The 21,641-nt window shown below is 32.6% G+C and overlaps 2 protein-coding genes across 4 annotated transcripts; both read left to right on the forward strand.

Annotated features, from left to right (window-relative positions):
• The first annotated feature begins 4,365 nt into the window (after positions 1 to 4,365).
• LOC132311905 (uncharacterized) lies at positions 4,366 to 12,212 on the forward strand. Of its 3 annotated transcripts, none has more exons than XM_059810053.1 (5): positions 4,366 to 4,511; positions 8,257 to 8,507; positions 8,964 to 9,051; positions 11,305 to 11,371; positions 11,742 to 12,212. In XM_059810053.1, the coding sequence occupies exons 2-5, from the start codon at positions 8,390 to 8,392 to the stop codon at positions 11,793 to 11,795; spliced, it is 327 nt and encodes a 108-aa protein (XP_059666036.1). In that variant the 5' UTR covers positions 4,366 to 4,511; positions 8,257 to 8,389; the 3' UTR covers positions 11,796 to 12,212. The 3 variants fall into 3 exon arrangements, with proteins under 3 accessions (XP_059666036.1, XP_059666037.1, XP_059666038.1); XM_059810054.1 differs by having other exon boundaries at positions 4,372 to 4,511; positions 8,262 to 8,507; XM_059810055.1 differs by having other exon boundaries at positions 4,399 to 4,511; positions 8,365 to 8,507.
• A 3,304-nt stretch (positions 12,213 to 15,516) lies between these two features.
• Positions 15,517 to 21,256, forward strand: LOC132311904 (serine carboxypeptidase-like). The gene is made up of 9 exons (XM_059810052.1): positions 15,517 to 16,054; positions 16,909 to 17,077; positions 18,547 to 18,666; positions 19,136 to 19,279; positions 19,373 to 19,523; positions 19,785 to 19,873; positions 20,323 to 20,581; positions 20,700 to 20,833; positions 20,957 to 21,256. Exons 1-9 carry the CDS (start codon positions 15,750 to 15,752, stop codon positions 21,083 to 21,085), a joined length of 1,500 nt encoding a protein of 499 aa, XP_059666035.1. The 5' UTR covers positions 15,517 to 15,749; the 3' UTR covers positions 21,086 to 21,256.
• Positions 21,257 to 21,641: the final 385 nt, after the last annotated feature.

The following is a 21,641-nucleotide window of genomic DNA, read 5'->3' on the forward strand; positions in this document are numbered from 1 at the left end:
ATATTTAGAGATAGAGAGAGAGTGAGTGATTTGGCACAATTGGTGTATCAAATTAATAAATTAGGATATTTTTGTTATTTAATATTACAAATATTTTGTATTTAATTGTATTAAAAAAAATTAAAGAAAAATGAGTCAATTTGCATGTGTAAGTGTTCAAAAAGTAATTTGGAGTGTAATTGAAAGTTAAAATCAAAATATTCATCTATGTGAAATTTGACCAAAGTTTAAAAGGTGTCAATGTAATTTATCCTTAATTTAATAAGAGTTGTTATGTATAATAGATTTTTTTTGTTAACCCGTGATATTCAGGAAGGCATGAACTCGATGGCTCCTCAATAACTTGATTAATTTTTGAAGATTGGGAAGACACCTCCTCACTCGGATCAAATAAGTAATTGTTCGCAAAGAACATTTAACGGGACTCAAAATCGATATGCAAAGTACCAAATTTTGACACGCAAACCGATAGGTCATATCGGATCAACAAATCAATCTTTTTTTTGGGTAAATATCAACGAATCAATCTTGCCATCACCTAATTATCTCAAGAGTCTCCGTAACTTTAGCCTTTGATTACGAAATGGGCATTTCTAACCTTACCTTTGTGTGATGTTTTCTTTCATGACAGAACCATCAATGGCGACATGCCTACGCATAGGCAAACATAATGAATGAGGTCATACATCCTGTTAACCTAGCTTTTCCAAGTCCACTATCACATGAATATACAGTGTATTATATATATATATATATATGCAAATAATTGTAATAATTTATTTTTGAAGTGACTTAAACTAATATATTAAGGTTCCTTTTTTAAGCACTTTTATTAAGGTTAATTCTCAGTTGATCAATCATCTTATTAGTGTCCAAATTAGATTATGATAATCAGATGGCTAATTTTGATCTAATTTTCTATGATAGATGGGATTGTTTGTGTGAATAGAGTAATCAACGGATGTCACTGAATATGAGACATGGACCCATTTTTTGATTTATGAAGTTTTATTGAAGGAAAGAGGAACTAGGACTTGTCACAGTCCATTAGTCAACATTATTAAAATATGTAATATTAATTAATTTTCATAGCGGTCGGTCTATTTTGAATTTGGTAGGTTTGTTGGGTCATGGGTGGCAAATTTGGGTCCCACTCTTAAGCCTTTGGAATGGGACTCACACGTGTGTGAACTTTGTGCCGCCTTATCTTTTAAGCAACTTACTAGTGAAGCATTGTAGTCCAAAAGAATTTTCTTTTTCTTTTTCTTTTTTGTTGCCGGTCCGTCGCTTTTACTATTTTATATTATATATTATATATTAATTAGTCGTACACTTATGTAAATAAATAAAATTGATTAAGTTGACTTATTATAACATCAGAAAAAGTTTGCACATTTGTACTGCTAATATATTCGAAAATTGTTGTCCAAGCCATAAAAAGTTTGCAAGTTGCAAGTCTTGTGTTACTAGCAAATGTCGGCCGGGTTGGGGTTGAACCCGACTTTGAGTTAGGCAGAGTTAATTCAAGTCTTATTATAGTTGGGTTAGCCCGTTGATTTCCAATCCAATCAAATTGGCCCGCCCTTGGCCCATTTTATAGGTGGGTTATTTTATTATAGTACACGGTTTTTTGGGATTTGTGCTTGTCGCAGGTTAAGATGTTGCAATTTTGGGTTTGGCACGGGCTAACTCCTAAGGTCTGCCCAAATTCCACCCTAGATGTGGTATGGTAACGTTAAAATCATTTTACATCGCCCACTTTGGAATATGATGAAGGAGAATTTTTTTTTTTTTTTAATTATGAGAGTGATATCAAACCTCTTAAAACACTCTATGATTCACTTCTAGTCACTTACTGTTGTCCCTTCTCTTATAACCCAAAAATATTCTAAGAATAACTCTAAAGAAGTTCATAATGCAAATGTCCTAATATGACACGGACGCCCATTCCAATAAGTAGTGATGCATACATTCAATATGTAGTGATGCATACATTCAAAATAAAAAATTCTCTATATAATATTCAAAATTAGAGACTTCTTGCACAAAAATCAATCCCATGAAAACCCATATAATCCCTATAACATATATTTTTTTTTTTGGAATTTATAATCCATATAACATTAAAACTTATTTGGACCACCAAATTTAATGTTCAATATTCTGTATAGAGATGGACCACCAAATTTCAATTGTGACCACCTAATAATTTGTCCTAAAAATAACCTATTGATTAAACAACAAATAATGTTCACACTTTCAATATTTTTGGACATATATTATATAAGGAAAAATCTCTAAGTACTCATGATTTTTTCATTACTAAAGTTGTATTTAGTTAGATGAAAATTAAAGATGACAATTTGTGTTCACATGTCATATTGTGTAATGTTGATTTACAAATATTATGTTAAATCGGTCAATCTGAATACGATCTATTTAATAATCATGTCAGGGACTCTCAATAATAATACGACATATTTATTAAACGAGTTATACATGTTAAATGACCTATTTATCAAAATCAAAATTATTTATAATCCTCAATCCAACAATAAATACTAAATATATACATATATATATATATATATATATATATATAAGTCTCAATCCAACCAAATTACTAAATAATTTTTAATCCACGAGATAGTATATTAAATGACACAAGTTTAGATAGTTGTTATATATCTCAAATATTCAAGGTAAAAAGAAAAACATCAAACACCCAATAGCTAAGTAGACTATAATCACTTGAAAATCATAAGGCTGAAAAGAATTGAGAGCTCAGGAGTAAATATTTTTTGTTAAGGGTCATGTTGAAATGATTTAATTGTCCATAGTTAAATGAGCATAAACGAGTTGAACCCCTCAACCCTAACACGATACGATTAATTAATTGAGTTAATCCTTTCTACCCGAATCTGATTAAACCCAAATTCACTTATCATGTATCGTATTACAGTCGTGTTGGCAGGTGGTGTGCCACCTTTAATAGAAATAGCTAACACTTTATGCGTCCGTTTGGTTAGATGGAAATCAATGTTGGAAAGTAAAAAAAAGTGAAGTAACAGAAAAATAAAATAAATTTTCTAGGAGAAAATTTAATTTCATAATTTGGATAGCATGAAAAGTACTAATAGAAAATATTGTGATTTACCTAAATTGTCTATTTTTTTAATTAAATATGACAACAGGTCTTATGTCTAAATATATTTATGTTTAATTAATATTTATACTTTTTTAATAAAAGTAATATAAGATTCTAAATAATAAATTTTTGTAAGATACATAAAGAGTAACTATTATAATATTATTACAAAGAATCATACATAAACACAATTTATTTTAGAAAGTGAAAATGGGGTATAATTGAAATTTCATATAGCTTTCTCAAGAAAGTAAAATTTCCTTTTTTTGTAGAAAAAATTTGTGAGAATGTTAGGTGGTTATGAATTTTTTTTTTCTTTTCTTGCTATCCAAAAACTCATAAAAAGTTTGAAAATTTTCTATCTTTTTTTTTTTTTTATTTTTTTTTTTATTTTTTAACCTCCTTTCTTGTTATTTCAATCTAACCAAACCAAGCCTATAAGTCTAGTTGCTCGAAAAGAAAAATTTTGAGAGAGAATTATTTTACAGAACCTCAACTAACTTTTCCACAAGATTTTCCTAAAAAAGCATTTCTTTATTTTTTGAAAGTTCTATGAATAATCGCCTTTTCGGATCAATTTCATAACACTTCTAACTATTACACACAAAGTTTAATAAAAATAAAAATTGAAAAATAATTTTTACCACGGTTAAAGTGGATGTTTACTTTTTTTTTTTTTTTCTTTTCTTTTTCTTTCTTGAGAAAAACTTCCCTACACTTTTAAGACTTTACTATTTTGTCATCAATCAATTGTATCGTGTCAGATAAATAAAAGAACTTTATTTTCATGAGTACTATGACTTCAGATCAATATCTAATAGCTGATAATTCCGCGTCACTAATATAATGGAATTAAGTTTTTCTCCATTTTATTCCTTAAAAAAGGGCCAATAAAAAGTTGGAATCCAAATTGACATTTTTATCTAGGTATCACTGGTAGATGTCTTGATAATCCAGTACGTACTAGGTATCACTACAAATAAAATTTATAAAAAAAATAAAATAAAAATGACCAACATGCCCCTTAAGTTTACGGGTTGATGGAGGGCATGCTAGTCGTTACACGTTACATCAAAGATTCAAAAGAAAACCCATCTTATCCAATACATCCACTCAAAGCAGTACCCCATCCACGTCGTCTAGAGAGAGAGAGAGAGGGCTTTTTAGAGAGAGAATCAGGAAACTGGATAAAAGGAAAGCAGGACGCCGAAAAAACCAGGAAATAAACAAGGAAAGTGACATTCTAATTCTGTGTGCATGCACCCAAAGAAATTCTAAAATGAAACAAATAATATATATACAACCTTTCACCCTCTTTTTCTCTTTTTCGATCGCATCATATTCCTGGAAAAACCTCAACGAGGTATGCCCCTAACCCCTCCTCTCTCTCTCTCTCTCTCTCTCTCTAGATTTTCTCTCTATTGTCTTTCTTGAGTCTTGTGAAACTTAAGTAAAGCCAATTAATTGCTAATTATGGAAAAAGAGTAATGGGTTTTGTCTATGATTCGCAGTTTTTGGGGTTTCCTAACAAAATTTGAGTTGTCGTCGCTAATCTATGCGAGATAGTGTTTTCTTTCTATTCGAATGTTATTGTAGGACATGTGTTAGTTTAGTTGATTTCTTCTTGAAATAATAGTAATTAAGTCAAGTGTTTAAGTGGGTATTACCGTATTAGGATGTAATGTTTAGAATTGTTGAACTTGATGAGCAATTAAAGAATATTGTTATAAGTTATAGTTCATAAAAGTGGAAAAGATGGGTTTTTATGACCTTGAATGAGAAATTGTGTGGATCTTGGAGGAATGTGAGTGATGTTACAAGTTGTTTTGCTAATTATGGAAAAAGATTAATGGGTTTTTGTGGGTTTTGTCTATAATTTGCAGTTTATTGGGTTTCCTAACAAAAATTGAGGAGTTGTCGCTAAACTATGTTAGTGTTTTGTTTATGTTTGAATGTTATTGGAGAAGATGTGTTAGTTTTGTTGATTTCTTCTTGAAATAATAGTAATTAAATCAAGTGTTTTAAGTGGGTTTTAGGATTTAATGTTTAGAATTGTTGAACTTGACGAGCAATTAAAGATTAGTGCTATAATTTATAGTTCATAAAAGTGGAAAAGATGGGTTTTTGTGACTTTGAATGAGAAATTGTGTATGGATCTTAGAGGAATGTGAGTGATGTTACAAGTTGTTTTTCCTAAAGTAATTTATCTATTTGTTTAACTGGGGCTGAATTCACGAAGAAGAGAGAGTTTGAGTTTTTACTGATTTGGTTTATGTCAAAGGGAATGGGCTCGTATGCCATGGATTAGGTGATGATTATCAAGAGTATTTGTTTGATATTGGAAATTATTTATAATGAGAAGGGAATGAATTAATTTCAATATAACCATGATTTGAACTTTGAAGTTAGGTCAAACAAAATGGTTTCTTGTAAATGGATGTCTTGGTCCAGTTTGAGCTACATATTATCATTATCTGCCTTTTGGCAATGTGGAGACTTAAAGGCTGACTAGTATTGCTCTGTTTGGCTGCAAGATAATAGAGAAACAAATAAAGCCATGAATGGAATTTCATTTTAGTATCAAGTTCACTTCAGTTGATTTCAGTATGAGTTTGCATCATGGGTTTCAATTTGATATGATTTTTATGCTTTTAATGTTAATTCAAAGTTTTCAATTTTATTGGGAATAAAAATAAGGGTACCAGAATTTTGTTGACTTTAATTTATTCACCTTTGTACAACCGAAATACTGCTGAACCCTAGTGTCCTATTCTCATAAAACCATTAGGTATAAATTTAATTCTCTGACTCATTTATTGAATATATTTGATTTCCAGGACAAAAATTGGTATATTTTTTTCCCTGATTAGGCATGCTACCTTTTTTGTGTAAACATGCAGTCTCATGTCTATTCAAATCCATAATATCCTTTTTGTCCTTCCAAGTAAAGAAGGTTGAAGTTGTTTAGTTTGTGCTGCTAATGAGTGAGGAAGTCATAACTTGTACATAAGTTAATTTAAGAAATAAATGAACTTTCTATTCCCTAAAAACATCAGGACACTTTATTTGGTGGATCCCAATACCAAGAATTTGAAAGAGGATTACCCCTAGCCAGATGTAAAAATTCATGTATGGGGATTTTCACCGATTTACCAGTATCAAAGGCTTCCATCACAGAACATTGTTTCTTCATATGAATGTAATTTTTCGGTCCTAGAGAAGCCATTTTGTTCAAAATTGTGCTAAAGGGATAGGTTTGTCTTCAATCACCCCCTCCGGTCGTATTACGAGGAACATGGAGTAATTCCTGAAACTTCTTTCCTTAAACTTCTATAAGTGATTTTTCTACTATCACACGCTATTTAGCAATATTGAAATCTATTTAGCATGGTAAAAACTTTAGCTGCTACAGAAAATGTAAAAATAAAAAATAATGTTAAGTGGGTAACAAGTTGGGTTTGGAAGTGGGATGACACAAAACTAAAATGGTTACACCAGCATTGAAGTTCAACCCAGTGATAGATAGGTCTCGCTAGTGGCTAGTACCGGGCATTTACGTGTACCCTTGTGATTTTCTAATATCTCCACTGAAAGCAGTACCCCATCCAAGTTGTCGAAAGAGGGGGGACTTTTTAGAAAGAGAATCAAGAAAAAGGAAAACAGGATGCGAAAAAAACCAGGACATATACAAGGAAAATGACATTCTAATTCTGTGTGCACACACCCATAGAAATTCACCCTATCTCATTTTATTTTTCCGATTGCATCATTTTTCTGGAAAAAACTCAACGAGGTATGCCCCCAACCCCCCCTCTTTCTCTCTCTCTTGAGATTTTCTCTCTATTGTCTGTCTTGAGTCTTGTAATAGTTAAGTAAAGCCATTGGATTGCTAATTATGGAAAAAAAAACAATAAATTTTGTGGGTTTTGTCTATGATTTGCAGTTTATGGGGTTCTCTAACAAAATTTGAGTTGTTGTGGTTAATCTCTATGTGAGTTAATTATTTGTTTCTATTTGAATGTTATTGTAGAAGATGTGTTAGTTTAGTTGATTTTTTCTTGATACAATAGTAATTAAATCAAGTGTTTAAAGTGGGTATTAGGATTTAATATTTAGAATTGTTAAACTTGATGAGAAATTAAAGATTAGTGCTTTAAATTGTTGTTCGTAAAAGTGGAAAAGATGGGTTTTTGTGACTTTGAATGAGAAATGGTATGGATCTTGGAGGAATGTGAGTGATGTTACAAGATGTTTTGCTAATTATGGGAAATAAATTAGTGAGTTTTTGTGGGTTTTGTCTCTGATGTGCGGTTTATGGGGTTCTCTAACAAATTTTGAGCTGTTGTCGCTAATCTATGTGAGTTAGTTATTTGTTTCTATTTGATTGTTATTGTAGAAGATGTATTACTTTAGTTGATTGAGTGGAGTGGTTGTAAAGCGGATCCCCAAGCCCTTGACTTTCGCTGAGGTGCCCCTATGAGTTTGGTGGTGCTTGTGGAAGGAACGGAATAGGAGATCCTCTATAGGGGAGGAGACTCCTATTGGGGAACTGAAATTTTTTATTATTAGTTCTCTTTTTTGCTGGGTTTCTGGAAAGAATTGTAAATCCATGGGCGAGATAGTTGATTTTTGGGCAGTTCGAGAGGTTAGGGGCCCTAGTTCTCTTCTTTGTTCATTAGAAGGGAATGAATGTGTTCTCAATATAACCATGATTTGAAGTTAGGTCGAACAAAATGGTTTCTTGCAACTGAATTTTTTGGGCTTGTTGACTGCTGAATTACTGATTGTTATTAAAAAATAAGTGTTAAACAGGAATATGACCTCAATAAGTAGGTGACGTAGGTCAGAGGTGGGGGGAGACTTTTACATGCTAGGATGAAGCAGCCTATGTTGGCATTATGGAGTTATATTGAATTAATTAATTATTTTGAATTTCGGAATGACTTTCTCTAAACATATTCAGTATTTTCAAGAAAAATATTTAATTTGGATCATGAACACTTAACCTAAAAGGTTTTGATTCAATGATCATACCCTTCTGACTTTCCTTCTTTTCTTTCTTCTTTATTCATTCTTTTGTTTGTTTATCACTGAAATATTTTATGCAGTCCAGCAGTTCTCTTCGGGGCCTAGCTAAATTCCAAGTGGCCATATTTGCTGATACAACCTTTAAAGATCTTGTAAAGAGAAACATCTAATAGTTATTGTCATAGCAGAAAGGAATGATTTTTCAGTCCAGTGATGATGGATAGAAATTCCCATACCAACGAGAAGCAGCCTTTGGATGATCTATCATCTGCCAATGAAGCAAAAAAGTCTACAGAAACCAGTGTGAGCGCTTCTTTGTTTGTCAACCATGGTAAGTCTTTCACGCAGTTAATGAACTGTATGGCTGAATATTTGTGGATTTTGCTGAATTAGTGTAAATTTGGTAATCTTGTTAAATTGTTATCCATCTTTCATGATTCTGTTAAACAGATATATAGCACCAGAATGGAAATATACTATTTAAGTCGAATTTTTTAGTGTTTTGACGTAACACGGAGACAATTATACTTACATATATTGGATTGATTGTTATAAAATGATAAAATCTATTTCTGTGAGGCTGCATATTCTGCTCGTTTGAAAAGATATAAAAAGACCATAAATAGAGGAATGTTATAATTGTATGTAAATCTTATATTTCATTGATACAACTTGAAGAATTTGCTATAGTTTCTTAAAAAATATTTTGTGGTTTTATATAATTTTTTCATAAAAACTACTTTTTTTTCCATCAAATTAATATAATATCGCTGAATGTATTATGTAGCTGAAATTGCTTGGCAAGAGAGTAGAAGGAAATGGATTGGAGATCAAACTCAGAAGTCAGGAAGAGTGCCAAAGGATCCAATTATAAGGTATATGTTTTCCCCATAGCTTCTTTGGGTGCAATTGTGTTCTATTATAGTCATTTGTCAGTGAAGGAACAGTGTACTTACAATGGTGTTAGTAATCTCAATAATCCTGTTCTTAATGGCTCCATAAGTAAAAAGCTGTAGGTACAGGAGACACTTGAAGTTAATTATAGTCTATTACATTTAAGCAAAAAAATGTGTATAATTGGTATATTGAAAGAGAGTGAAGATTTGTTTACCCATGTACATTTTACAACACAGACTATACTGGAGGAGCACCAAAAAACAAGCTCTCATCAAAATCTCGAGTCTTATATAAAATTAACAGAAGAATACAAGGAATCAGGGAACTTCTTTGAATTCCAAAAATGTAAACTATTTAACATTAATCTCTTGAACCTGAATCATCATCTTCTGGTCCTCAAAGACAGCCTGATTTTGCTCCCTCCCTATACTACACAGAGGGCACAAAGCAATTGCATCCTGAGTGTGATTCTCTGCTACTAGCTTTCTAGCAACTAATAAGTACCACCTATTGAGCCTGGCATGATCCACTACACACAAAAAGGTGAAAAACCATGCTTCAATGTTCATCAGCAACTATCTAATAGATTACAAGGTGATTTAACAGTCTGCTTTGTTGCTTTGCACTTACAACACCAATTTGGAATAATTTTCCTAGAACTTCTTAAGTCAACAGTGGCTAGTATCACCTACAAGTTTGCGGTCCCAGTGAACTTGTCAAGTGCCCTTCCAAGGAAACCTTGGAGTCCTATCACCATGCAATACCTTATAAAACGATCCTAAACTAGCATATTGCTTCATCGACCTTCAATCACAGTGCATTCCCCCTTCCTCCAACCCCCACCATCATCACTTCTTGAAGTAGCATAAAGTATCTCATAGAGTGGGGTGATTTGAATTTTTAAATTATTTGGATGGTTTATGCAATCAGTGTGCTTGTAGGCCACGGCCCACATCTTTCATAGGAGAAGTTATTGGGTATCCCGGGGGTATTCAATAACCGCTACCCCGTGAGACTACATACTTTTCCATTTCATAGGACTGGAATTTAGAAGGCTGTTGTTTTGGTTTCTTACCTTCATCTATGCATGGGAAGTTCACCCGATGAACGACGTTCATTGGTGTTTTCAGTTAAGAGTATGAATTGACATTTTTGTTACTAAATCATAGATATATTTACGTCGACATAGTTGTCTAAAGCATGGCCAAAGTCTTGTTTCAGAGTTAAGTTTTGATCTTTTGAAATAAAGAGGTTCTTGCCTTAATTCATATTAGCTTTGAACAAGATAATTATTATTTTTTTAGTAGGACTTTTCAATCCTAACTATTGGCATATAATAAGGAATAACAACCTAAATTTCAAAAAACAATATTAGAGTAATTGATAAATGGTCATAAATTGATCACTTATATTAAACCTAACCTTTTCAACAAGTGTAGCTCATATAATTTTGGACCTTTGCATAAAAAACAGAAATGTCAAATAAAGCAAGAAGAGATGGTAGGTATTCATAGGTTTAAATCCTTTGGCATTCTTTGTGGGCACTTCAAAGAGGAATTAGGCCAAGTTTAGTGGTGGGTCTTTTGCTTCTGACTTTCAGAGGTTTTTTGTAGTTTTAGAAAAATCTGATACAAAGCATGCTAACATGAAAAGTGTCAAATTTGGAATTCATCTGGAGTGCTTTGACCTTGCATAATTAAGTCTTTGTTTAATTTTAGTCTTATTTGTGTTTTCTATAGGTCAGTTTGTTGCTAGTATATTTTATTAATTTTTCCTTCTGTGTCAGGAGTCAGGGCCTTAGGGGTATCTTGATACTTTCAAGATGTGTTGATGGGCTTTAGTAGTGGCATGGGTCTTTTTTGAGTGAGTTATACTTGTTAAAGTATTTGGAGTCTTGGTCCTTTTAGAACTAGAAGTCCCACGAATAATTATCAATAAAATAACCTTTCTGGTCAAACTTTCTGAATCAGTTTTTTTTTTTTTTAAATAAAACAATTATTTTACTTCAAATTCAGGGGCTCGTGTCCATGTGTGTACATAGAGGACTATCCCAGAAGAAAGAAATGGCTTGTTGACACACCTGTAGAAAAAAATATGTATCTTTTCCCAATTTTATTTATGAGTGTTATTGTAACAAATATATCACAGATTTTATTTTATTTATTTTTTTTCAGCTGGCTGTAGCTTATTAATAAAATATGGACTATAACTGTGGAAGTTTTCTTTTGCAGCTGGTCGATGACTTATGAGGGCCTGCTGTCTACTAACAAACCTTTTCCCGAGCCAATTCCATTAGCTGTAAGCATCTTTACACGCACACAGACGCCAGATTTTAGTAAATTTTACCTGCATATTATTAAATTAGTGCGCACTCACACTCACACTCACACTCACACTCACACACACACACACACACACAAACACTTTGAGTTACTTGAAACATTGATTGTGCAATTGACCTGAAATGTTATGTGAAACAAAACAGAGGATTTAATTTCAGCCACGGAACATTTAAAACTACCCTATGTTGATGATTTAAAATTAATATTGTTATTGGAATCGCAAGTATTTTGCTATAAAATATTCCAACATTCACTTTTTTTTTACTGTGTGCAAATCAAATTGGCATTGTGCGAATGTGAATTTGATAGACTGTTTGACCTTGCAGGAGATGGTAGATTTTCTAGTCGATATCTGGCATGATGATGGACTTTATGACTAAAATTCTCAGTAATAATTCCTTGTTCAGATGATTTCGTTTTCCAGCGGCAACAAGATGGAGACATTGAAGACGAAAGTCACATATATATCCCGCACAACTTTTAACCCTCAAATTCGATTGACATCCAATTATTTAGTCGATTCTTCAATTTCTGCTGATCTTTGAAAAACAGTCTTTGATGAAACCATATTCGTTGATATTGAGTTTAGAATTGGTAGAATCAACAAGTAGACATATTTTGAACGTATTGCTGTTGTAGCTAAACCTTTGACATTTCAGTCCTTCGTTATCTTATCCATGCCTTACTGAGACAGATTGTTGCTGGTCCTTTAAAGAACATGCAATTTAAACTGTTGCTCTCTCAGTTATGACTTGTGTGAGTATGATTTTAGCTCTATGAATTATTTTTTCATTCTATTCTTTTTAACTATTAAAAAATATGACCTTCAAATTACAAAAAAAAAACAATTTTACCTTTGCATTAAGACATGCTTTTTCACGGTGTAATCAAATGAAGTGGTACATGTGATAGTGATTAATTGGAAATCGTAAATAGATGCATGTGTGGAACAAAAAGTCGTCATATTAAAGTTAAACTTGGAGGCCGACTATTAAATTAAAAATGTCAAGTAGCATCACAATAAAGTCTAACGAACCTGGTTAAATGAGGTGGGTGTTGACATGAAATACACCTCGTTAAGCAAGGAAGAGGTCACCATCACTGTTGTGATAACCTCTGCAAATGACAAAAGGATTGTTATGATGATCCATAACTACTTGTCACACTTAATTAACACAAGAGTCAAATGAAATGGCCCATTTAATATAATGGTACTAATAAATGAATGCCATGTGTGAACAAATAAGTTAAATTAAACCATACAAGCATATATATATATATATATATATATATATTTGTTGCAAATTCAAGCATCGACTCACCAGTTAATTCATTGGGATTATTACATATAAAAGGCTTTAATGATTTATATTTATCATTTAATAGAGTTAAAGTCTAGTAATTTTTAAAAAATAAAGTTAATCAAAATGTTAATGTGAACATGTAAAAACATTATTCATTTATCAAAATGTACCACTTTTAAGCACATAGGTATCACTTTTTGTCATCAAATATTTTTATATTGTACGTGCATGCACAAAAATGGTACCTCTATGTCTAAAACAAAAGTGGTACATGATGACAAAAGTGATATTCATGTGCCTAAAAGTAATAACTTTTGACAAATGAACAGTATTTTTTTATGTACGCATCAGGATTTTGATCAACATTATTTTTTTTAAACTACTAGACTTTGACTTCATTAAATGATAAATACTCCCTCGGTTTCAATTTAAGTGTCACTTATGGAGAGTAGTAATTTTTAAGGGGACACGTGAGACATGCATTGTCTCCTTGTAAAATTACTAATTTGTCCTTTTAAGTTTTGAATATTCAAGTTTAAAATTTTAGACTCAAAAGACATATATGAAAAAATGTGAAAAATAATATTTGAAAAAAATAAATAAATACTTATTTTGGGACAGACAAAAAAAAAAAAAAATGACACTTATTTCAGGCCGGAGGAAGTATGAATTATTAACACCATTTAAATTTTAAATTTAAATGTAATAATCAGTAATCCATTCAGCTTCCTCTATTTTGAAAATATTTATGTTGAGAAAATAAGATATGGGCCCATCAAAGTATCAGGCAGCTTCACATGCGAGGTACAATTACCATTTAAGTGTAAGAAAAAGGTCAGCATCACTGTGTTTGGTTGTTAAGCTTTCTAATAAATGATGGAGAGATAAGTATGATGATTTATAACCATTTCTCAAACCTAATTAACAGTAGAGTAAAATGAAACCCTGTCAAGTAACATCACATGCGAGGTCAAATTAACATTTAGGTTTAAATAAAATTATTGTAACAGTTTTTCAAAATTCTCACTAATTAGTGTTAATGACGGACCAAAAAATTATACCAGAGGGCCAATTTAAACAACAAAAATATAGTAAGATATTTTTAAAAATTGAGTGGGTTATTTTTAATATTATAATTTTTTTAAAAGTAATTTTATAAATAAAAATAATCAGTGATCGTTGTACAAGTTTATGTTGAACTTATTTTAAAATTAAAATGAATTTTGAATTGGGTTCAGGTCGAATTTGCTCCATTTTTATGGATCATGATCTTATGTTGTAGCTTTTCAGTGCTATAGATGTGCTCAATACTCATAATTCAACAAATTTGTTCGAAGATGAAAGAAATAGAGTTAGAAACTCGAAATAATATTATTGAAGCCTCTATTCTAATAAAATTATATCACTGACTTTAAATATTACGGTGAAATTCAAAATATTTAAACTTTATTTCAAACATCAAAGTGGTTCCACGTAATAATTTAAAGTCTTAAATAAAGTTAAACATTAAATCGTGATTTAACACAATTGTTTTGAGGATTATAATATCGAACTAATACCATTGAAATGCATGCCTCACCCACTAAATTACAGTTCATCACCAGATGAATCACGATTTATGTTGTGAGTAGCAGAGAAATTATTGTATGTTCTAAATAAAAGAGTAAAATTACTGTATGCTCCCTTCAACATATAAATAACCGGACTATATAATGTATTCCTTATGTCCCAAAATAATTGAATACATTGGAAACTGATTATGAGTCACCGAACTGTATAATGTACTCCTTCCATCTCAAAATAGTTTGATACTTTGAGAGCTGTGACTCACAATAATAGAATTGAATAATTGTACGAGCATCTTTTGCGCATTGCATATGACTTTACAATATAAAATTGAACCTTACCCTCCATCGAAAAAAGATGAAAAAAAACAGATCTTGATCGGTAAATGATCAAAATTACCAATTAATTCGATAAGTTTAGTGAATTCTTTTTTATATTATAAGGAAAGGAATAAAAACCCATCTTTATTGAAAAATGAAAGAAAAAGAAGCACTTTTGGGAGAAGTTAAAAAAGAACTCGCTATAAAAAAAAGAAAAAGGACCGGAATTTGCACATTGATTCGTTTTTTTCTTTGCAATTTTTTTTAACTGTATGTGTAAAAAGGTGCATGTACGGTCCCGAATACAATTTTGACATGCTCAACCGATTTTATCGAAAAAGATTACAACCTCCGTCCCTTATTAGTTGTCCATATTTGATTTTATAACTTTTTAAGGGGACATGAATGCATTGTCCCCTTTTAAAATTACCAAATTATTTTTTTTAATTTAAATATATTTGAATTTTTTAAAAAAGTTAAAAGACAATGATAGAAATATAAAGAAAAAATACTTTGACTTTTTAAAAAGGATAACTAATTTAAGATATGAAAAAAAAAAAATAAATAAACTACTAGGGACAGAAAGGATACTTTCTTTAGGCTAAGAGGTTAACGGTGAAATCTCGAATTAATTTATTGGTCTTTGTAATTTATAGTTTCAAAATGTCCGACTATTTTGGGACGGTGGATTAAAAAATTTTGGTTGAATCGAATCTTAGACTCTTAGTGCCTAAGTTTGGCGTGGGGTCCATCAACCTTGATATTTTCATGAGTCGACATAATTTAGCGTATACGATTGATGATGTAAGCGCATTACACGTAAGACCAACCCTACCGTAACCCTCCTTTCCATTTTCTAATTTCATTTCCACTTTAAAGCCAAGGCAACACACCACCGCCAACTACCCTTCCATTTCGCCCTCTCCGCTGTACACATCGCAACGGAAACCTCCGAACGTTAGTTCTGACTTTCTCTCTCTACAACTTCATATATATATATACATATATATATATATATATATATCACTCCTCTACATTTCTCACCGCACACCTCTCTCTCTCTATATCTATATCTCTCTATCTCTCCAACATTTCCAAACCTATTTCAGTCTAAGACCTATTTCATTGTGAGTTGTAGAGAGAGATGGAGAGGTTTATCGTTCTCTCTGCTCTGGTCCTTCTTCTCTGTCCTCTCTCTTCTGCGCAACTTCGTATACCTTCCACTGCCAGATATCCGGCGAATTTCGCCAAGAAGCTGATCAGAGACCTCAATTTGTTTCCCAAGGAATCCATCAACATCGTCGATCACGATGACTCTGCTATGGTCGGTGGTCCCAAGATCGTTGAGAAGCGGTTTAGGTTTCCCAATATTGCCGATTCTGGCGTCTCCGTTGAAGACCTAGGTCACCATGCTGGGTACTATAAGATTCAGCATTCTCATGCCGCCAAGTAATTTCTCAACCCTATTTGTTCTCTTACGATGAATTTGTATGGATTATAGAGTTTATTGCTTTGTGTTTGTGGAATTTTAACCACAAATTCTTTCATTTGCATGGTCGTTGATTTGGAATTTATGGGTTTCCATTTTTCTAATGTAAAATTGAGTCCTTTTACAATTTATTTATTTATTTTTAGGAATGGACTGGTTTTTTTTTTTGGGTGAACTAATAAGGTTTTCGGGATTTGGTGTTTGGGTAGTTCTTAATGATTTTTATTTTAAAAGTTTCTGGATTTGATTGGAACTGAAGTTGAACGTTCTGTGATTGATATGGAATGAAAGAATTCGTGGTTTTCGATTTGTTTTAGGGGGACTTGTCCAACAATTTATTAGATAAACATTGGTAATCTATGAAGTTAATAATCGATGAAATTAATAATTTACTATTATTAGTTTCAAATGTTATCATAATTGCACAATGAAGCTCATAATCCATTCTGCATTGGATTTTATTGAAGCATGTTCTAACCAATAAAATTTTAAATGGTTATCATAATAATTTTGGAGGATGGGCGTGCCTGTGGTTTGCTGAATGCTTATTCATGATTGAACAACATTATAACGTTTAATTGTATTTCTAGCTCCTATAGTTTATTTGTGAAGTGTGGATATGGCATATCAGAGATATCTAGGTTGATATATTAACATTTTCTAGATTGAGCAACTTAATCAAATCTATCTGGATGAAAAAAATATAGTATATATATTTTTTATGCTTCAACTTCTATTTATGTAAACTCTCTCTCTCTCTCTAAGTGTTCCTTTTTGTATATTTGTGGTAATCCATTCTGGTTGCTGTTTGTAGGATGTTTTACTTCTTCTTTGAATCACGCAACAGCAATAAGGATCCTGTTGTCATTTGGTTGACTGGAGGACCAGGTTGTAGCAGTGAGCTAGCTATGTTCTATGAAAATGGACCTTTCAATATTGCAAATAACATGTCTCTTGTATGGAACGAGTATGGTTGGGACACGGTACTTTTCTCCAGCTAATTTAATTTTTCAGTTCATATTAGTTGGAAGCTAATAATAGTAGATGATATCATGTAACGATTACTTAGCTTTGCTTTGACTGCTTTGATCCCTCCCATCCCGAGGTATTGTCATGCATGCAGTCTGACCATTATCAAGCTTGTAATGAGAAGTTAATGACACTTTTATATTATTTTATTTCTGATTATGGTCTTTTGATTGGTTTAGTGCCCATGATTGGTTCTAGGTCAGGATTTCAGGAAGTCGGTTTGGTTTTGTCTTTTCGGTTTGGTGCTTACTTGAATCTACTGACCCTTGTACACCCTAATCTATGGTCTATTGTCTCTTGCATATTAGAAGAGGCCTTTTGGTTTGAGTTTTCCTCATACACTTAATTTTTGTTAAGGCTTTAGCAAATAGGAGCTAAGAAGACAGAAGGTATACGTGTTTATTGTTGGTTCCTCAGCTTGTGTATTAATTCTTGTCATTTGTGGTCCATAGTTTTTGAAATGTTGCGACTTCATTGAGAGAGTTACTTTGAGCTAGGAGATACATCTAATATTTGGAGATGGTTTTTAGATTTGATTCTTTGGAGTTCAGGTGGGGCATTTACCATATTTTATCCTGGTTCACCTTCTGGGGAATTCTTAGTTACCTTGCTGTTGAGGGGCCATTTTTTTTTTTGGGGGCAAATTGAGGGGCGAAGTTTTTGAAAGTTGTGATAGGTCAATTGGATGCTTTAAGAGGGGGAATTTCCTTTTCTTTCCTTTTCTTTGGAGGAGATATTCTTGTTTAAGTTAATTTGGAGATCCTTAACTACCTCCCTGCTTCACTTGGGTAGCAGCAACCTGGGTTTTCTGCTGACGGTGCATCCATTTTTATGAGAAGAGAGTTACTCCTGATTGTTACGCTATTGTATTTTGGCACATCTTGAGAAGGACTTGGAAATTCCACGAAGGTTTTGAATTTCTTGATTTTTGGGAGGTGGGTTTTTACGAGAAGTTTATTCTTTAAAATTTTCCCCTCTAAATTTTAGTTTTAGTTGGAAGGGGAAAAAAGACTATTTTGATGTCCAAGCGCATCTGTTAGAGGTAGTGCTCCTGCTTCTTTCGAATTTATCTAGTCTGCTTGTTGAGGAACTATAGGTAGCACATTGTTATTAGTACCTGTAGTCTCTGGATTTTATGGTTGAGACAACGTGTTATATGTTTCTACTCAATATGTCAAACAGATCAACCTATAAGTTGGATTTTTTGTCTTGCCTTAATGTATGTATAGTTTGGAACTTGATGCAGTGTTTAGATGCTTACGTGATTGAATGTTGTTGGATATTCAAAATTTCATTGCAATATTGTTTCTAAGACAATTTTCCTTCTTAATTTGCAACTTCTCTATTTTCATGCAGAGCTTTTCTTTATTGACTCTTGATTATATAAAAGAGAGGTAATGTAACTTCTATGGTTATTCTGCAGATATCGAACCTGCTCTATGTTGATCAACCTATTGGTACCGGTTTTAGTTATAGCTCTGATAGACGTGACATTCGGCACAATGAAGATGGTGTTAGTAATGACCTCTATGACTTCTTACAGGTGGGAATATCATTGTATAAATTTTTAGGTTTTGTTTATTAGCATTTACTTTAATCTTTTCAAACCACTGATCATTACTCATTACTAATGTGAGAGCTGAATTTGAATTTTTTCAGCTTCATTAGATTAACATCTTTCCAATTTTTTTTGAAAGTTTTTTTTCTAATAAAAAATTCTGTCATAAACTTTATTATGCTTTGAACTGATGCAGTGTTTCATGTAAGAATTTCACTGCCGAATGTGATGGAATAATTTTCTAGACTAGTTGATCTACACAGGCAGCTTTCTGATTGGCTTGTTAATATTGCGAGAATTGAATTCCCTTCTTTGAAAAGATTATTCCATGTTATTATATTTCTTTTAACCTAGAGATAAAGAAGACAAAAGTAAAATTTACGTACACAAGATAATAGAATTATGTGTTAGGATATGTGATTATGACTGAAGTTTCTTGTTTCAATGATATTAGGCCTTCTTTGAGGAGCATCCCGAGTTGGCAAAGAATGACTTCTACATAACTGGAGAATCATATGCTGGACACTATATTCCTGCTTTTGCTGCTCGAGTCCATCAAGGAAACAAAGCTAAAGAAGGGATTCATATTAACCTGAAGGTATGCTCCGGATTATACCTATTTCAGCATTGGAATGTCGCATTTTAACTTGGTTGCTGAAGTAACTGAACTCAACTCGAAATGTTCTAACAGGGATTTGCCATCGGTAATGGCCTTACTGATCCGGGAGTTCAGTACAAAGCATACACAGATTATGCGTTGGACATGGGGATTATAAAGAAATCTTCTTATGATCGTATCAACAAGGTTCTTCCTGTGTGCGAAATGGCGATAAAGCTTTGTGGTAATGTCGCACTCTTCAATTTTCTGAGGAGAGAGAATTTTCCTTGATTTTCACCTTTCTAGTTTCCTTTCTTGCTTACATTCTTTATTTTAAATTGGTTTGGCTGTTTGTTGGTTATAGTTTTCAAAGTGTCAAATATTTCTTATTTACTGGAAAAAAAAGTGTCAAATATTTCTTGTCATCTTTTTGAGCACTACGAGCTCTATGTTTTTATTGCTAATAGCTGCCTTTCATGTTAAATATTTGATTTTCTTTTTTCAGGCACTGATGGTACAGTCTCTTGCCTGGCTTCGTATTTTGTTTGCAATACCATATTCGCTAGCATCATGTCGCTTGCTGGTGACATTAATGTAAGAAAACTCAAAAATACTCTAGTAGTTTTTAAGTGTCCAGATGGAATGCTTTTTATAGACCATTGTATGCATAGTTGTAAAATGGAGTATGATTGATGGTGTTTAAGTCATTTAGTCTTGAAACATATTTCTGGGAAAAGCATGTTACAACACCCTTTTAGAAGGCTTAAAGTCGGAAATCACATTTATGACAGAAATTGTTTTTAGATGTATTAAGTTTTTCTTGGTCAAGCTCAAGAATGATTGGCAGCCTTCATAGCATTCCTATTTTCATTTTACGACATTATTGAGAATAAAATAGAAAAGAACTTCTGGTTGTTAACTTAATCCTTATCTAGAAGAGTTTCTTTCATGATGTGTTTTAAACAGAAAAAAGTGGGTCATGTCTGTTTAGAAACACAAAGAACATATCTAAATTTAAGAAGCATTATTGTGTTCACCTGCAGTATTATGACATCAGGAAGAAGTGCGAAGGCAGCCTCTGCTACGACTTCTCGAACCTGGAGAAATTTCTGAACCAGAAACCGGTTAGGGATTCTCTTGGAGTTGGGGACATAGATTTCGTCTCTTGTAGCCCTACCGTGTACCAGGCCATGCTTGTGGATTGGATGAGAAACCTTGAAGTGGGCATTCCTGCTCTTCTCGAGGACGGGATCAAGTTGCTTGTGTATGCCGGAGAATATGATCTTATCTGCAACTGGCTTGGTAAGCTTTTTGCAGTAGTTTTCAAAGTCAACTTTTCTTCAGCTGGGGAACTATTGTTTCAATCAATATCTTATAAAATGACCTTACATATATTGGAATATAATTTTTACTTGTGCAGGTAATTCAAGATGGGTCCATGCCATGGAATGGAATGGTCAGAAAAAGTTTGTAGAATCTTCTGAAGTTTCTTTTGAAGTTGATGGTTCTGAGGCAGGACTGTTAAAAAGCCATGGGCCTCTCAGTTTTATCAAGGTCTCTCTCTCTCTCTCTCTCTCTCTCTCTCTCTATATGTATATTCAGGTACATAAACAATATTTGTTCTCATAGCAATGTTGATTGTTGTTGCTAACATGCATGGTCTTCCGTTAAATACAGGTCCATGATGCTGGTCACATGGTTCCCATGGATCAGCCAAAGGCTGCACTTGAGATGCTAAAGCAGTGGACCGAGGACAAACTTTCTAAAGCCACGGCCGAGCCGGAAAACCTCGTTTCTTCAATGTAATTTCTGAATTTGGTTTCCTCGACTTCTGTATATAAAAGTAAATATATGCTAAAACGCTGATCTTAGAGCTATCTAATGTCAAATCAAATAAGAACGTATAATAAGGTGAACTTTGGATGCTGCTACTATACACTTGAAGGAACCGAAGTAAACGTCTATTTTCTGCGTGCACCATTGTTGTGATACTTGTTTTCATCTTGGTTGTCTGTGCTGTGTGTGACATCAAAAATATTTTTCATGCAACTAGTCGGATATTTATCACGTCACCAAAAAATTTATAATGGAGCAGTTAGAAAGAAACATTTATTTATTTATTTTATATTTTTGGTGGATAAAAAGGTGTGAAAATTAGGTGAGGAAACAAAAGAATGCATTTCTTATGGTAATAATCAAGAGGGTACCCTGCTGAATAATAGTAAAATGTCGAATGATTCAGTTTTTTCTAAATTATGCTTTATAGAATATAGATATGATATGCCATATATCAATTTAACAGTGTTAGTTTTCAAAGTTGGTACTCTGCTTTTTTGCAACTTGGAAGTGTTAAAGAGAGAGT

The sequence above is a fragment of the Cornus florida genome, unplaced genomic scaffold, assembly GCF_030987335.1.
Source record: "Cornus florida cultivar Cherokee Brave unplaced genomic scaffold, ASM3098733v1 CherokeeBrave_3.0.0_Hap2_Chr06, whole genome shotgun sequence".
Classification (NCBI taxonomy): Eukaryota; Viridiplantae; Streptophyta; class Magnoliopsida; order Cornales; family Cornaceae; genus Cornus; species Cornus florida.

Excerpts from the sequence above, each read along its gene's own strand:
- LOC132311905 (XM_059810053.1), top strand. The coding sequence starts at position 8,390 with ATGATGGATAGAAATTCCCATACCAACGAGAAGCAGCCTTTGGATGAT. Across the intron at positions 8,508-8,963 it reads TTCTTTGTTTGTCAACCATG|CTGAAATTGCTTGGCAAGAG; the intron begins GTAAGTCTTTCA and ends TGTATTATGTAG. Across the intron at positions 11,372-11,741 it reads CCGAGCCAATTCCATTAGCT|GAGATGGTAGATTTTCTAGT; the intron begins GTAAGCATCTTT and ends TTGACCTTGCAG.
- LOC132311904 (XM_059810052.1), top strand. The coding sequence starts at position 15,750 with ATGGAGAGGTTTATCGTTCTCTCTGCTCTGGTCCTTCTTCTCTGTCCT. Across the intron at positions 18,667-19,135 it reads ACCTCTATGACTTCTTACAG|GCCTTCTTTGAGGAGCATCC; the intron begins GTGGGAATATCA and ends CAATGATATTAG. Across the intron at positions 19,524-19,784 it reads AATGGCGATAAAGCTTTGTG|GCACTGATGGTACAGTCTCT; the intron begins GTAATGTCGCAC and ends TTCTTTTTTCAG.